Source organism: Rhinopithecus bieti, unplaced genomic scaffold, assembly GCF_001698545.2.
Source record: "Rhinopithecus bieti isolate Rb0 unplaced genomic scaffold, ASM169854v2 scaffold_51827, whole genome shotgun sequence".
Lineage (NCBI taxonomy): Eukaryota > Metazoa > Chordata > Mammalia > Primates > Cercopithecidae > Rhinopithecus > Rhinopithecus bieti.
The window spans coordinates 137,687-155,087 of NW_016820189.1; the positions used below are offsets into that span (position 1 = coordinate 137,687).

General features: G+C 41.4%; 1 protein-coding gene and 1 pseudogene across 4 annotated transcripts; both read left to right on the forward strand.

The window, feature by feature from the left end:
- The first annotated feature begins 132 nt into the window (after window positions 1-132).
- TMEM220 (transmembrane protein 220) lies at window positions 133-16,306 on the forward strand. Of its 4 annotated transcripts, XM_017859643.1 has the most exons (6): window positions 142-457; window positions 1,191-1,220; window positions 4,285-4,345; window positions 5,417-5,540; window positions 7,521-7,580; window positions 16,140-16,306. In XM_017859643.1, exons 1-6 carry the CDS (start codon window positions 386-388, stop codon window positions 16,273-16,275), a joined length of 483 nt encoding a protein of 160 aa, XP_017715132.1. In that variant the 5' UTR covers window positions 142-385; the 3' UTR covers window positions 16,276-16,306. The 4 variants fall into 4 exon arrangements, with proteins under 4 accessions (XP_017715135.1, XP_017715134.1, XP_017715133.1 ...); XM_017859645.1 differs by lacking the exon at window positions 7,521-7,580 and having other exon boundaries at window positions 138-457; XM_017859644.1 differs by lacking the exon at window positions 1,191-1,220 and having other exon boundaries at window positions 138-457.
- On the forward strand, window positions 13,877-16,129 carry LOC108520318 (protein mago nashi homolog pseudogene; annotated as a pseudogene).
- Window positions 16,307-17,401: the final 1,095 nt, after the last annotated feature.

Sequence of the window (17,401 nt, forward strand, 5' to 3'; positions counted from 1 at the left end):
GCCTGCCTGCCTTCCTTTTTTCCTTCTTTTTTCTTTTATATGAGGAAGGTAGCTTTAGTGAAAACAGGCTTTGGAGTTGAACCTATATGGGTTCAAATTCCACTTCTGTCCACCACCGAGACCTGCACTCCGGGTGGGACTCGCTTTCCCATCTGCGAAACGGGGACGGCGCCGCCTACACCCCGCGGCGTTCGGGGCGGGCTGAATGGGACGCGGAGTACTGGCTCCAGCCACGCCCTTCGCTCCCCACCCCCGGCGCCGAGCGACTGCCTAGGCAGAGTCCCCAGGGGACCGAAACCGGGGCGGGGAGTCCGTCCCTCCGCGGAAGGAGGGAGCCGGTCCGTACCAGGCAGGAGTCGCCGCCCCGCGCCGCGCTCCCCGAGCCATGGCGCCGGCCCTATGGCGGGCCTGCAACGGGCTCATGGCCGCCTTCTTCGCCCTGGCGGCCTACGTGCAGGTCAGGCGGCCGCGGTGTGGGGGGGACCCGCCCGGCTCCCAGCTCCGCCCCCTGGCGTAGCGGGTCGTGTAACTGACTAGCCCGCAGAGTCGCAGGGGCGCACGGTTTATGGGGAGGATGGGACTTGGGGTTTCTGCTGAGGGAGCCTCCACTTTCTCCCCCGTCTAAGAGACGTGGATGTGTTCATGGAAGCGAGTCCCACACCCGGGCTCACACCCTGGATGGGGCTGGTTCCGCGCGTGGAACTTCCCAGGGGACTTCAGCAGAAGCGGCCCTGGCCCCTGCCTTAACGTCCAGCCCGCGGACGACACTGGACACATCTCAGGGCCTAGGAGATGAAGCAGAACAAAACCCTTTATAGCATCATTAAACTTTCTACTCGGCTTGGGGACCCCCTTCATAGTAATTTCCCTCATTTCTTGAGACTGGTTGGGGGTGGGGGTGGAGGGCCCTTAAAATACCCATTCTGGGTTTGGCAAGTCTTCTCCAGAGCCCCTGTGAAGGCTTTTCAAAATGTATGGATGCCTGTTAAAAACATCTGTTGTGTCAGTCACAAATACCTTCACCCACTCTCATCTGCTGGATTATATCCTGTTCAGATTTTGTATCCTCGACACCTATTGCAGTGTCTGGCACTTAACAAATTAATTTTAAAAAGTACTTAACAAATGAATTTAAAAGGAATGGAACAGCACAGGATGTCTGCTAACACTTCTGTGTTCTGACGTTCCAGGTAAATGATCCAGATGCAGAGCTGTGGGTGGTGAGTATGAGCCGCTTCCAGGATTTCCTCCGTTTGGAAGAATTGGGGAATGGCACAAAACACACGGTTTTGTCTTTACCCCTCCTCCCTGCTTAATTTTCTTAGAAAGTTAAAAATCAAACCCTTGGTAAGCTCTTTTTCCTAAAATATTAGTACGCAGGATCAGAGTTCTAATGTAATGTGTGTGTGAATTTCAAACTTTCTGGAAACAGGTCTTTCTGCAGTATTCCCTTTGGTTAGATGGCCCAGCTGAGGACACTTTCTTGAGGACCTAGAGTAGGCCTCTCAAGACCAGTTGAACCATTCCTTTGGGTTTCTAGCCAGACACTCAATGCAAAGCTTTGACTGGGAAATAGCAGGCTTAAGTTCTGTTGTTCTGCTAATTCAGTGACTTAACATTTCTAGAAAGTATTAACTCCTGGCTGGGCAAGGTGGCTCACGCTTGCAATCTCAGCACTCTGGGAGGCCGAAGTGGGTGGATCACTTGAGATCAGGAGTTCCAGACCAGCCTGGGCAACATGGTGAAACCCCATCTCCACCAAAAAATACAAACATTAGCCGGGCGTGGTGGCATGCTCCTGTAGTCCCCAGCTACTTGGGAGGCTGAAGCAGGAGAATTGCTTGAACCCAGGAGGCAGAGTTGCCGTGTGCTGAGATCATGCCACTGCACTCCAGCCTGGGTGACAGAGTGAGACTCCATCTAAAAAAAAAAAAAAAAAAAAAAAGAAAGTATTAAATCCTGTAAAACCTACAGTCTTCATATAAGCAATGCTCTGATTTGAACCATTTGGAGGAGGGGGACATTGTCCCATACATCTTCTAAATATCTTTTGTTTGTTCGTTTGTTTTTTGAGATGGAGTTTCGCTCTTGTTGCCCAGGTTGGAGTGCAATGGCGCGATCTCCGCTCACCGCAACCTCCGCCTCCCTGTTCAAGCGATTCTCCTGCCTCAGCCTCCTGAGTAGCTGGGATTACAGGCATGTGCCACCATGCCTGGCTAATTTTGTATTTTTACTAGAGACAGGGTTTCTCCATGGTAGTCAGGCTGGTCTTGATCTCTTGACCTCAGGTGATCCACCTGCCTCAGCTTCCCAAAGTGCTGGGATTACAGGCATGAGCCACCGTGCCCGGTTCTATCTTTTATCTTCTAAAATATCTGAATTTTGCCCAGTTTCTCTCAATATAGATACACAAGACCGTGCAGTATCACCAAGGGGATGATTCTTAGACTTTAGAATAATACTGACAGAGGAGCAACAAGGATGATGGTATTTGGAATTATAACACAAAATTCTGTCTAGGTTTTGTTTTTTTAGTGCAGTAAAACCACATTCTGATATTTGCTATCCAGATCACTATGCCTCTGAATCAAATCAAACTGCCTTTGCCTTGGCACCCTGGTCCATATCTTGAATTCCAAATATTATTTCCCTGAAGACAAGTCTCAGGCATCCAGCTGAATGGTGAATTTCCAAAAGACTGCTGCGTATATTCACCTGCATGTCACACTGCTCCTCAGATATGCCCAAGGACCTACCTAGCATCTTTCCCTCCAAAATCTACTTCTCCTGACTCACCCATTTCTGTTATCAGCAGAATCATTCTTGGAGTCGTCCTTGTTTAGAATCTCAGTCATCTTTAACATCCCTCTGTTCCTTACCACTGCCTTGGAGAGCCCCTCAAAACACAAAATAAATTTGAGCCAGGCATGGTGGCATGCACCTGTAGTCCCAGTTACTCAGGAGGCTGAGGCAGGAGGATTGCTCGAGCCCAGGAGCTCGAGGCCAGCCTGTGCAACATAGCGAGACCTTCATCTCTAAAAAATTAATTAGTCTGGGCACGGTGGCTCATGCCTGTAATCCCAGCACTTTGGTAGGCTGAGGTGGATGGATCACCTGAGGTCGGGAGTTCGAGACCAGCCTGACCAACATGGAGAAACCCCGACTCTACTTAAAAAAATACAAAATTAGCCGGACGTGGTGGCGCATGCCTGTAATCCAGGCTACTTGGGAGGCTGAGGCAGGAGAATTGCTTGAACCCAGGAGGCAGAGGTTGCCATGAGCCGAGATTGCGCCATTGCACTCCAGCCTGGGCAACAAGAGTGAAACTCCATCTCAAAAAAATAAATAAATAAAATAATTAAACAATCTAGGTCTAATTGGTTATCTACATAGTACCTGCACATTTTATCTTTCACTCATGCTCAGATGATATAATAGGAAGAATAGACCCCACTTCCCCATAGACATCCTCCCTCATTCACAGTTCAGCCCTCCACTGCCTCCCGCATGGACCCCTGGCACCTGCCTTAACGTCTTCTTCTGACGTAAGCACAGAAATTGATGTGATTAAACGGCTACATTGCTCAGAAAGTCCCCATCCTTCTTAGAAACCCACCCATCCTACTTGCTCCCCGCCAACAACACATGCACACCCAATAGTAAGTTTGGCTAGAGCCTGCTTGCTATGAACGAGGCTTAGGAATAGGGCCTCCTTAGGGCCAGACTTCTCATTTCCAAACAACTTACCAGCAGTTTCCAAAATGAAGACTCTGACCTTATTACTGGGCACAGTTGATTGTGAATGCATTATTAGAAAACTTTCTGTGGTCTCAAAGAGATGCAGTACTGGCCTGGATGGTCCATTGGGTCCAAACCAGCAGGGCCATCTAGCATCGTGGCTGCTTCTGCCCTACTTTTCAAAGAACATTTTCTTTTGTGCAAGTGGGGAAAGGCCATTTGAGCATGAAAGTTGCTTGGGAGAGACTGGAAAGTCAGTGTGTCTTAAGACCCAAACCCTATGCTCAGTGCTAGAGCTCGAAGGTAAATGAGCTTCTGGAATAGCCTATAGTCTAGGAGGAAGGTAGATAAAATTGCAGGCAGGCATGGTAAGTGCCACAAAAGCAGAGTCTACCACCTTGTCAATCTCTATTGAAACCTAGAGGCAAATCATGGAGAACAACAGCCACTGATCTCATCTTTCTTTACTTCCTACATATCTCTGAACATCTCATATATTGGGCATACATCTTCACTCACGTAATTTCCTCCCTTTTTTGCTAACAGGTGGTGTACACAATCCCTGCAGTACTGACCCTGCTTGTTGGACTTAACCCTCAAATCACAGGTATAAGCCTTGCATTCTAAATGGAGAGACAGCAAATCGGATTTCCTCGTGATAACGAGGGTCTATCTGCCCAACTCCCAGGAGTAAAACGGGGCTCTCTAGACCTTTCTTCTCTTTTCTGTTAATAAGAGGGGCTAATTCTAATCATCCTTACCCACCTTCAGGAAAACTTCAGAAGGATCTGCTATAAAACAGCGTCTTCTGTTTTACAGAATCGACAGGACAGATTCTTCTTCACTTTCTTTAAAATCGTTTCTCCTACTGGGGCTCAAATGTTCTCAGGGGCCTTATAATAAAGACTAATGAGTCTCACCTTGGTGGGGAAAATTCCCTAGATGCCTGGGCTCCCTGTATGGAGATGTACGGAGCTAGAATTCCGTCTGCATCTTTAAGGTAGATCAGTTAGGGCCTCTTTAGATACAAGCTAGAAAAAGAACTCAAATGTGCTATGAGCTAAGAAGAAAAGGCATTGGTCCAGTTTACTGAAAAAGGTGAGGGGTGGTGCTGGCTTTAGGCTGGTGGACTCAGAACTTTTAACTTCTCTCCACCTCTCAGTTCCACCATCTGTCATGCTAACTTCACTCTTGGGCTCCACACAGTGGCCCTGCAGCCCCTGTTCACATCTTCGCGATACCACGTCCAATGGATATGGACTGTGTTTCTTCACTCTACCAAAGTCTCAGAATGCAGTTGCTGGCTCTGACTGCTTGTCTGTTCGTGCTGATCCAAATCACTGTGGCTGAGGAGATAACATGCATTGATTGACCTAGCCAAAGTCCAGTTTGCTGGGAAACATGGACTGGGAGTGTGGACATGGTGGATCCCCAAAGAAAATAAGGGTAATCGTCTTAGGAAGGGGAGCTGCTGAGCAACCCAAACAAGAAATGGCCACTGAAGTTTATAATTAGTGCTATGACCTCTGTGTTGTCCTAAAAAAAAAAAAAAGGGCGATGGGGTGAGGGGTCTGAATGTCTTTTCTGAAAGCAGACTATGGCAAAACATACAAAAAGATCATTTATTTTCTGTGGGGTGTGATTCCATGATTAACAACATCAGGACGTCTATTTTTAGGTAATGTTATTTGGAAAAGTATCTCTGCAATACACATACTCTTTTGTATGGTGTGGGCTGTTGGCTTGGCGTACTACCTCTTGCATCATACACAACAGAACATCTTACATGAGGAAGAAGGCAGGTGAGCGGTGACGTTTGCCCTGTGGAGGGATAGAACTGTGGGCTGGAACTGAGGAATCTTGTTTGCAACAGCCCATCTGAGCACAATGGTAACTCAATTCCCCCAATGGACCCTGCGGAGCAGGGAAGGTATTATCTTCTTTATATGCTGATGAAACTGAGGAAATAATGGAGCTGGGATTCAAACCCAGCCCCATCTATCAGACTTCATTATCACTGCTACTGGCAGTCATTACATATTATATTATATTACTGTCAGGCCGTTGGACTTTGGCCCCCTTGTAACTAGCAAGGGTATTATACAGTAATACTCAGTCCGATCTAATATGGTGATAACTCTGTCAGCCTCTGATTCAGTTCTGGTTTAAGGCAGAATCTTATCTACAAGTATGATCAGCCATCTCAGAGGTCAGTACTTTTTTTTTTTTGGAAACAGACACTTGCTCTGTCACCCAGGCTGGAATGCAGTAGCATGATCTCTGCTCACTGCAACCTCTGTCTCCCGGGTTCAAGCTATTCTTCTGCCTCAGCCTCCTGAGTAGCTGGGATTACAGGTGTGCGCCACCACGGCCAGCTAATTTTTGTATCTTTAGTAGATACAGGGTTTCATCATGTTGGTCAGGCTGGTCTTGAACTTCTGACCTCATGATCCACCCTCCTTGGCCTCCCAAAGTGCTGGGATTACAGACATGAGCCACCGTGCCCAGCCTAGAGATCAGTACTTAAAGTCAACCTGTTAGACTTGCCCTGGTATGTCTTGTGTGTCATTTCCTTGTCATGACCACTTGCTCCTATGTTATCACTTCTTCCTTTGCTTCCTCCCACCCTTGTCTCCGAGGACTTATTAATAGAGCCTTTCCTTTCTTTTCTACTTCTGCTGACATCTGCCAACAACAAAATTCATGGACCTGTAAGTTAAACATCACTGAAAAGGTGCTTCTTTGTTATAACCCCCAATCTTCAGAACACTGGAGGGCCAATCTATAGGTCGGGTCTGTAGATGAGAATGTAGACCAAATGGGTTAAATGGCTTCCATCATGAAGCCCATGGGTGATAGTGAACTCAGGGTGGGGCTTCTAGTGTACTATTGCTGAAGTGACTGTTTTTTATTCTATATAAAAGATATGTGTATCTAATACATATATATAGAAGCATATACCCACCCCCAAATTATTAGTCTGATTTGTACTACAAATCATTCCTCTGCCCTAAGAAGCGACCCAATCTCTTGTAGTATATACACAGATTACGTATTGGTTTGGGCTCATTCTGCCTCACACTGAAGCCTCTTTAAAAATGTAAAAGTATTGGCCGGGCGCAGTGGCTCACGCCTGTAATCCCAGCACTTTGGGAGGCCGAGGCGGGCGGATCACGAGGTCAGGAGATCAAGACCATCCTGGCTAACACGGTGAAACCCCGTCTCTACTAAAAATACAAAAAATTAGCCGGGCCTGGTGGCAGGGGCCTGGAGTCCCAGCTACTCAGGAGGCTGAGGCAGGAGAATGGCGTGAACCTGTGAGGCGGAGCTTGCAGTGAGCCGAGATCGCACCACTGCACTCCAGCCTGGGCGACAGAGTGAGACTCCGTCTCAGAAAAAAAAAATGTAAAAGTATTAACTGATCAAATCTGGATTTTCTTAGTTGCACTGTTTCTTCCAGCGACCTGAAAAAAGTGATATTATCTGTGGATTTTTAAAAATATTCATTTCATTTTGGGGAGATCCACTTATAAATCAGGGCACGGTCAGGGATCTCATATCTGCCTTTTAAGAAGAAATGTATTTTCATACAAGGCTTTAAATTATCTGAAAAAAGGAATGTATGAATCATGGTCAAACTTGAAAATACTCCATCGATGCCATAGATCTTGAGGGAGAGTCACTTGATCAGAATGCGCTATCAAATGGTCCTGGAGAGAATGTGATGATATCCATCTCACTTGTAGCCACTTCCAAAATCTGAAATGTATGCCCTTTTATAGGGAGCTGTGTGGTCTGGTGATTATTACAGCATGGATTATCCTGTGCCACAGTTCCTCAAAGTAAGTATTCAACTCATTAGTTAAAATCACATCTTCACTTTGGGAGGCCGAGGCAGGCAGATCATGAGGTCAGAAGATCGAGACCATCCTGGCCAATGTGGTGAAACCCCGTCTCTACTAAAATACAAAAAATTAGCCTGGCGTGGTGGCGGGCGCCTGTAGTCCCAGCTACTCAGGAGGCTGAGGCAGGAGAATCACTTGAACCCGGGAGACAGAGGTTGCAGTGAGCTTTAATCACGCCACTGTACTCCGGCCTGGGTGACAGAGCAAGACTATGTCTCAAAGGAAAAAAAAAAAAAGAAATCACATCTTCAAGGCTGATAAAATCAGGTAGTAAGTGAAAATACTGCCATACAAGTAAAAACAGGAATCTTTTGAAAGAAATCTTCCCTTTTCTTAAGGGAAGTTAATAATAGTTGATTTAAAGTGTCATGGTCACTCTTGTCCACAAAAACCGTAGTTTTCTACAAGGCCCACTGTAGTCATGGGCAGTTGTCAGTCTAAAGGGTGTTCTTCAGGGTGAAGGAAAATGATCTCAGAAGGAAACTTAGAGATTCAGGAAAGAATGAAGAGCAAAGACAATATAAATGCATGTGTACATATCAGTGAATATTAACTAATTAAACATATACAGAATAGAAATACACGACAACAGTGGCATAAAAGCTGGAAAAGAGTAAATGGAGTTTAAGCCTTCTAAGGTCCTTTAATTGTGTGAGACGAGGTAAAAGTATCCATTTATATTAGATTTTGATAAGTCAAGGATTCATGTTGTAATTGTTAGGGTAACCAGTGAGCATTAAAATGAGTACAGAAGGCAGGAGAAGGGGAAACAGAAACAATGGAACAAATAGGAAGCGTGTGTTAAGATACAGATTTAAACGCAAAGATATCAGAAATTACATTAAATGTAAAGGTAAAGATTTCAGTTAAGAGTCAAAGAATTTCAAAGTATATAAAAAGATTAAAAACCCAACTCTAGGCCAGGCGAGGTGGCTCACACCTGTAATCTCAGCACTTTGGGAGGCTGAGGCGGGCAGATCACCTGAGATCAGGAGTTCGAGACCAGCCTGGCCAACATGGCGAAATCCCATCTCTACTAAAAATAAAAAAAATTAGCCAGGTGTGGTGGCGGTCACCTGTAATCCCAGCTACTTGGGAGGCTGAGGCAAGAGAATCGCTTGAACCCGGGAGTCAGAGGTGGTTGCAGTGAGCTGAGATAGTGCTATTGCACCTCCAGCCTGTGCAACTCCATCTCAAAAAAAAAAAAAAAGACCCAGCTCTACACTGCTTACAAAAGACAACCCTTAACTATACTGATATAAAAAGATTTAAAGTCAAAAGATGAAAAAAATTACAAACACCAGCCAAATGAAATACAGTATTGCAATTTTAACAACAAAGTAGAATTTAAGGCAATTATTGGCGAAAACAACTTTTGTGAATATTTTTAATTTTTTTGTTTTAACTTTTTACTGTGAATTTTCAAACATATATAAAAGCAGAGAGACTAATATAGTGAATCAGATGTACTCATCACCCAGCTTCAACGATTATTGGTATATCCAATCTTGTTTTATCTAAACCTTATCCACGCCACACTGGCAAACTTTTTTTTTTTTTTTTTGAGACAGTCTCGCTCTGTTGCCCAGATTGGGATGCAGTGGTGCCATCTCAGCTCACTGCTACCTCTGCCTCCCAGGTTCAAGTGATTCTCCTGCCTGAGCCTCCCGAGTAGCTGGGATTACAGGTATGCGCCACCACACCCAACTCATTTTTGTGTTTTAAGTAGAGACGGGGTTTCACCATGTTGGCCAGGCTGGTCTTGAACTCCTGACCTCAAGTGATCCACCTGCCTCCGCCTCCCAAAGTGCTGGGATTACAGGTGTGAGCCACTGTGCCTGGCTTGCTAAAGTATTTTGAAATAAATCACAGACATCACATTGTTTCCTTTGTATGTCAGAATGTATCTCTAAAAGATAAGCACTTAAAAACTAACCACTCTTCCATGATCATACAAAAAATGAAGGAATAACTTCAGTATTGTGAGTTTTAAATGTCTGTCCTTCTGCACCTTATGTTTCCTATAAATTGGTGGTTAGATCTAGAGGCTTGACCAGATTCTGGTATTATTGACTACTTCATGTTAAGTACTTCACTACTTCATGTTAAGTAATGGTGTTATGTACTCCCATCATAATATACCTAACACCTAGCTGCTTATCTGTGACGTTAATAGCCTTTGATGAGTATTGCCTAAATCCATTAGTTGATTTTGGTTGCAAAACTGTGATATTCTAATTATAATATATCACTACTTATTAGCTGGAAAACTTCCATAAAGAAAAATGTCCACTTATTTGTCCTTTGGCCACGCCAGGGTACAGATCATCAGAAGAAAGTGAAATGAAAAGCAGCTGATTCTCTCCCTTAGTTACCAGTTTTCTTTTTATTTGAGACAAAGTACTCACTCTGTCGCCCAGACTGGAGTCCAGTGGCAAGATCTTGGCTCACTGCAACTGCAACCTCCGCCTCCCGGGTTCAAGTGATTCTCCTGCCTCAGCCTCCTGAGTAGCTGAGACTACAGGTGTGTGCCGCCATGCCTGGCTAATTTTTGTATTTTTAGTAGAGGCAGGGTTTGGCAATGTTGGCCAGGCTGGTATCGAACTCCTGACCTCAGGTGATCCACCCACCTCAGCCTCCTGAAGTGCTGGGATTACAGGTATGAGCCACTGTGCCCGGCCTAGTTACCAGTTTTTAAAATGTATTGTTTCTTACCTGGGCATCCTCCAAAGGTGACCAATGAGTTTTGTTACTTTATTTCTTTGTTTAGTACCATTAAAAAGTTATGGATGTAAACATATTTTCTTTTCTTTTCTTTTCTTTTTTGAGACAGAGTCTCCTTCTGTCACCCGGCTGGAGTGCAGTGGCACGATCTCGACTCACTGCAACCGCTGCTTCATGAGTTCAAGCAATTCTCCTGCCTCAGCCTCCCGAGTAGCTAGGATTACAGGCATGCACCACCATGCCCAGCTAATTTTTGTATTTTTAGTAGAGACGGGGTTTCATCATGTTGGCCAGCCTGATCTGGAACTCCTGACCTCAGGCGATCTGCCCACCTTGGTCTCCCAAAGTTCTGGGATTACAGGCATGAGCCACCGCGCCCAGCTGATTTAAACATATGTGATGTGTTTCAGTCCATGACAGTTATTGTCTTTATTGATGCTCAGACTGTCCCATTTTTGACCAGTGCCACTTATTCAGGTTTGCTCCTGAATTCTTTCTGACGTGACCCTAGTAAACCTTTGATAGCTTCCTTGCTTTCTGGTATGACAAGATGTTCCAGGAGCATGTTATACCCAGGATCATGTTTTGGGCCACAGACCTGGAATCAACAGTGTTTGCAATGTTTATGAATTTATATATATATGTCATAAATGTATATGCATAGATACATATATACATGTACACATCTACACTTAAAATATAAGTTGATCCTAACTACTAAAATTCAGAAATACCAGTTCTCATTAACCTTATTGGACATTTTATATCTGTATCTCCTTTTAATCATGGCAAAACCTCTAGTCTCAGTGACCTCAATATAATCACCCATTTGATTTATTCTGCAATACAAACGCAAACTCAAAATAATAATATGACTACCAAAAACAGGTTCTTTTGTTTGTTTTTGTTATTAAGGTATAACCTACTAAGGGATGTACACTCAAATTACTGGGTGTAGTTGTTCTGTATGCTAATGCCACCAAGTGAATACACAGTTAGGTTCATTTATTTCTAGGGCTAATTGTATTGAAAATATATTGATATTATTTTATAATTATGTAAAATATCTATGTGGCTCAAAAGTCGAATCTATAAAATAAGATATATTAAAAGAAATCTAGCTTGTCCATCCCCCGGACCCTATGTCTTCACTTTCCCTATGGGGGAAACTTTTTTCAGTTTTATAGTTTATCCTTCCACGATATAGTTTATCCTTCCAGTTGTATTCCTGCTTATCTTAGGTAACTGGCAGTGTATTGTACACAGTTGTATCCCACTTGCTTTTCCAGTTCTTGCATCCTGGAGATCATTCTATAGTATAGAAAAACTTTTCTTACTCTCCTGATGGCTCCATAGCTTAATCAACCAGTCCTGTACTATTTAGATAGTACCCAGGCTTTTGCTATTAAAAATAGTGCTGCAATTAATAGCCATATGCATATATCTAACATATTTTTACCAGCGTGTCTTTGAGATGAATTCCTGGAAGTGAGAGGTGCTGGGTCAAAGTGTAATTGCATAGTTAATATTTCTATATACTCCCAAATTCCCCTCCAGATGGCTCTTCTATTTTGCATCCCCACCAGCCATGGCTAACAGTGTCTGTTTCCCCATAGCCTTGCCAACAGAGTACATTATCAAAATCTTGAATTTTTACTAATTGGATAGTTGAGAAAGGGGTAGTTTTACCTTGCATTTCTCTTATTAAGAGCAAAAGTGAACACATTTTCATATGGTTAAGAGCCATTTATATTTCTTTTCTATAAAATCTTGGTATATCTCTGAGCAATGTAGGTTTAACCTGATTCTAAGGTTGCTGGTCTTCTCTATTTTTAGAAGCTCTATCTGTGATGTAAGCTGAAAATATTTCTTTGCAGCTTGTTATTTTCCTTTAACTTTGCTTATGCAAAGTATACTTTGCCATGAAAAAGTCTTTTGTTGTTGTTTTTTTCATGTAATTGTATTTATCCGTCCTTTTCCTCATTGCTTCTGGATTTGGAGTCACAATTAGGAAAACCTTCTCTCTCTCGGGTTGTAAAGTAACTTACCTAAGTTTTCTTCTAATACCTGCATGGTTTCATTTATACATTTAAATATTTGATCTGTTTAGAATTTATCCTGGTGTAATGGTATGAAGAACAGGTCTAATTTTATATTTTTCTATGTGGCTACCTGATTATCTCAACACCACTTGTTAGAAAGTAGATTTAAGATGCCGAAGGAAGACACTTTTCAATGACAAAAGGTTCAGTTCATCAAGAAGATATAACAGTGCTAAATTTCTATGGACCTAATAACATAGCCACCAAATAAATACAACAAAAAATGACAGAACTAAGAGGAAAAATGGAAAAAGCCACAATCATCTTGGGAGACTAACACACTTCTCTCAGTTAGTAACAAACAAACACAAAAAAGAAAAATAACGATATAAAAGATTTTAACCACACAATAAACCGAGAATGGAAGGATACACATTCTTTTCAAGTGCACATTCAGTATTTTAGAAAAAGACTGTATGTTTGGCCATGAAATAAGTACCAACAAATTTCAAAGGACTGAAATCCTACAGAGTATGTTATTTGACCACAGTGCAATTAAACTAGAAATCATTAACAAAAAGATAATTAGGCAATTCCTGTATATTTGGAAGTTAGGAAATACACTTTCAAATAACACTTGGGTCAAAAAAGAAATCACAACAGAAATTAGAAAATATTTTGAACTGAATAAGGTAAATACTACGTATCAAAATGTGTGAGATGCAGCTAAAAATCTTGCTTAGAGGGAAACATATAGCTGTAAGTACATTTTTTTTTAAGCTTCCAGCAAGTTAGGAATTTTTCATTTCAAGAAGTTAGGAAAAGAACAGCAAGTTAAACCCCAAAGAAACAAGAAGAAAATAAACATAAAAGCAGAAGTCAGTGAAATAAGAAAATCAACATAAAAATAGAGAATTAACAAAGTCAAATATTGATTCTCTAAAATGATTTATAACATTGATAAGCCTTGACAAGACATAAAGGAAAAAAGAGCGTGAGGAAATACAAATAACAAATATCAGGAATAAAAAAGAGAATACTACTGTATATCTAATAAGTATTGTAAAAATCATACGTGGATATTATGAAGAACTTTACACCAATAAATTTGAAAATATAGACAAATTTCTTGAAAAAATACAGTTTACCAACATTTACACAAGAAGAAATACTCAGAACAGTCCCATAACTATTAAAGAAATTGAGTTCATAGGGCCGGGCACGGTGGCTCACGCCTGTAATCCCAGCACTTTGGGAGGCTGGGGTGGGCGGATCACGAGGTCAGGAGATCGAGACCATCCTGGCTAACACGGTGAAACCCCATCTCTACTAAAAATACAAAAAATTAGTTGGGCGTGGTCGCAGGCGCCTGTAATCCTAGCTACTCGGGAGGCTGAAGCAGGAGAATCACTTGAACCCAGGAGGTGGAGGTTACAGTGAGCCAACATTGCGCCATTGCACTCCAGCCTGGGTGACAAGAACGAAACTCCGTCTCAAAAAAAAAAAAAAAATGGAGTTCATAATTTAAATTTTTCCTAAAGGAAAACTCTAGACCTAGATGGCATAACTGGAGAAGTCTACCTAATATTTAAGGAAAAAAATAATACCAACTTTCAATAAATACTTCCAGAGAACAGAAAAAGAAGAAACACTTTCCAACTAATTTTATGAGGACAGGTAACCTAAACTTGACAAGAACGTGACAAAAAAATGAAATTACATGGCAGTCTCACTCATGAGCACAGATGGAAAACTAAACAACACATTAGCAAATCAAATCCTGCAATATATAACCCAACCACCAAGTTGGGTTTATTCTAGGAATGCAAAGTTAGTTTCCCATTTAAAAAAACCAACCAATGTTTTCCACCACATTAATGGAATGAAAGAAGAACTATCTTCTAGATTCATACAGAAATAGCATTTCATAAAATTCAGCATCCATTCATGTTAAAAGCTCTCAGAAAATGGGTGTAGGAGGGAACTTAGCCTGACAGAAGAGATCCACACTGAAGCCTGAGACTTCATGGTGAACAGTTGAAAACTTTCCCTCTGAGATCAGGAATGAGATGAGGTTGGCCATATGGCCACTTGTACTCAATGCCATGCTAGCTATTGTCCCAGCCGGTAAAATAAGGCAAGAGAAATAAATAAAATGCCCGAGGATTGGACAAGAAGAAATAAAATTTTCATGATTTGTAGGTGATATGAATACATGTATAGAAAATAAAAAAGAATCTAAGAAATTATTAGAATAAGTGAGTTTTATATGATCACTGGATCAGGATACAAGAATTAACTGCATTTCTTTCAGCAAGTAACAGAAAGCGATAAAACAAAAAGTTAACATTTATAAAAACATTCAGAAAATCAACTCCCTAGGAATAAATCTAGCAGAGATATGCAAAATCTCTATGCATAAAACTATAACACATTATGGGAGAAATTGAAGAAGACCTAAATAATTGGAGGGCTAAACATATAATGACAAAAGGATGAATAAATAAAATGATAGAACAGTAGAATTTAGAAACAGATCTATACATATGTAGAGTTTAGACTTATGACAAAGATGGTACTTCAAGGTATCTAAGAAGGCAGTCTTATCAATAAATAGGCTTGGATAAATTCAATATCCATTTGGAAAAAAGTGAAACAACCTCTACTTCACAACTTTCATAAAAATCAATTCCAAGGGGATCACAGATCTATTATAAAAAAGCAAAACAGAGTGTCAGGTACAGACCGCGGAGGTGCGGCTTTCTCTTAGAAGTTCGGTCTCAGTTGTCTTTTGCAAGCCATCCGGAGTGACTTTTATCTACATTACTACATGGGGCACAAGAGCAAGTTCAGCCACGAGTTTCTGGAGTTTGAGTTCTGACCAGACGGGAAATTAAGATAAGGCAACAACAGCAATTGTAAGAATGATGTCATGATCAGAAAAGAGGCTTATGTACATAAAAGCGTGATGGAGGAACTGAAGAGTATAATTTATGACAGGGAAATTATCAAAGAGGATGATGCGTTATGGCCTCCTCCCAACCAAGTGGGCCGGCAGGAGCTTGAAATCATTATTGGAGATGAACACATTTCTTTTACAACATCAAAAATAAATTGGTTCCCTTATTGATGTCAATCAGTCCAAGGATCTGGAGGGCTTACGAGTATTTGATTATCTTGCCCAGGACCTGAAGTGTTTGGTCTTCAGTCTTACTGGATTACACTTCAAGATTAAACCAATCTAAATTGAATATTGGTGTGGACATGGCGGGGTGGGGGTAATTTTTAATTACCATTATCAAGAAAATTTTGTGTATATCAGGGCAGTATTTTTTAACAAACTATAAATGTCTTTAATAAATATGTGATTAAAAAACAATAAAACTTCTAGAGAATATACCTTCAAGACTTTGGTGAGGGAAATTCTTAAACAGAACACAAAAATCATTAGGAAAAGACCAACTTTAAGACTGTCAAATTAATCACTGACTTCCTCAAAAGACATCAAGTGGGACAAGGTATTTGTAACACATATAAACAAGGATTTATATTTAGCATATATATAATTAATTTCTATAAATCAATGAGTTATATTTCAATAAAACACCTGAGATGAGAACATACTAAAATGTAATAATGTGTTTTATCAATTCAGTCTTTATACTTGTTTTCAAAGCAATCCATAATTTTTATTGGACTTTTATTTACAATAATTTTTGTGTCTTTATAGGAATCCAGTTGGTGGAAGAATTCAATTGGCTATTGCCATTGTAATCACACTTTTCCCATTTATTTCATGGGTCTACATATATATTAACAAGGAAATGCGGTCCTCCTGGCCAACTCATTGCAAGACAGTAATTTAAATAAATTCAAGAACTTTGTTTTTAAAATGAATATTTTCAATCAATTTTTTATGAACATTAGAGGAAAAAGCCAGGAGTTTATTTCAGGTAATTTGGGCTAACAGAGTTTTTTAAAACTCCAAATAACTTTTTAAGGGTGCGTATAATTCGACATAAGATTGGATGGGACAAGTAAGAGATGGTCTGATATTTTCTGGAAGACTTTCTGCAAGGTCTTGTGTCATAATGTAGTGGAAAAGGCTAGAGAATAGAAGTTTAAAAATATGAGTTCTAACTCAACTTTGTAACTATGTAATTTGGGCAAATATATAAACCTCCTGGTGGATATTTCTTTATAAAATAGGATTAATGCCAGATCTACTTACTTATACAGTAGCAAAGATCAATCTAGATAATGTAAGCATACTCTGAAGATATAAAGTATTCGGAAAGATTACGGAGGGCTGTCCATGATTAAAATAGAGGGGAGCAGGGATTGGGTAATATACTGAAATAGAAGTTCAAGAGAGGGCTATACCCCGATCTTTCTTTTTTTTTTTAAAGACAGTCTCACTCTGTTGCCCAGGCTGGAGTGCTGTGGCATGATCGTGGCTTACTGCAGTCTGGACCTCCCAGGGCTCAGGTGATCTCCTACCTCAGCCTCCCAAGGAGCTAGGACTACAGGTGTGCACCACCACGCCTGGCTAATTTTTTTTTAATTCGTCATAGAGACAAGGTTTCGCCATGCTGCCGAGGCTGGTCTTGAACTCCTGAGTTCAAGTGATCTGTCCACCTCGGCCTCTCAAAGTGCTGGGATTACAGGTGTGAGCCACCATACCTAGCCCAGCCCTAAACTAATCTTATCCAGATCTGGCACAGTGCAGTGAACTCAAGGAGAACTCTAGATGAACCAAATGAGCAGGCATGTCTTGGAAAGAAAGGGAAGCTAGATAGAATAAAGGAATTAGGGACCAATCAGGAAGGAAATAGGGAATACAAGTACCTTCTAAATGAGAAATAAGGTCAAAATCTATACACATTCTTTATAAATGGATGTCCAAAGTCAACCCTAGGGAGGAGAGGTTGTTTTTTTCATTTCCATTTTCATTTTAAAATGGGTATTTGATGATTAGAAAACTTAAACCAT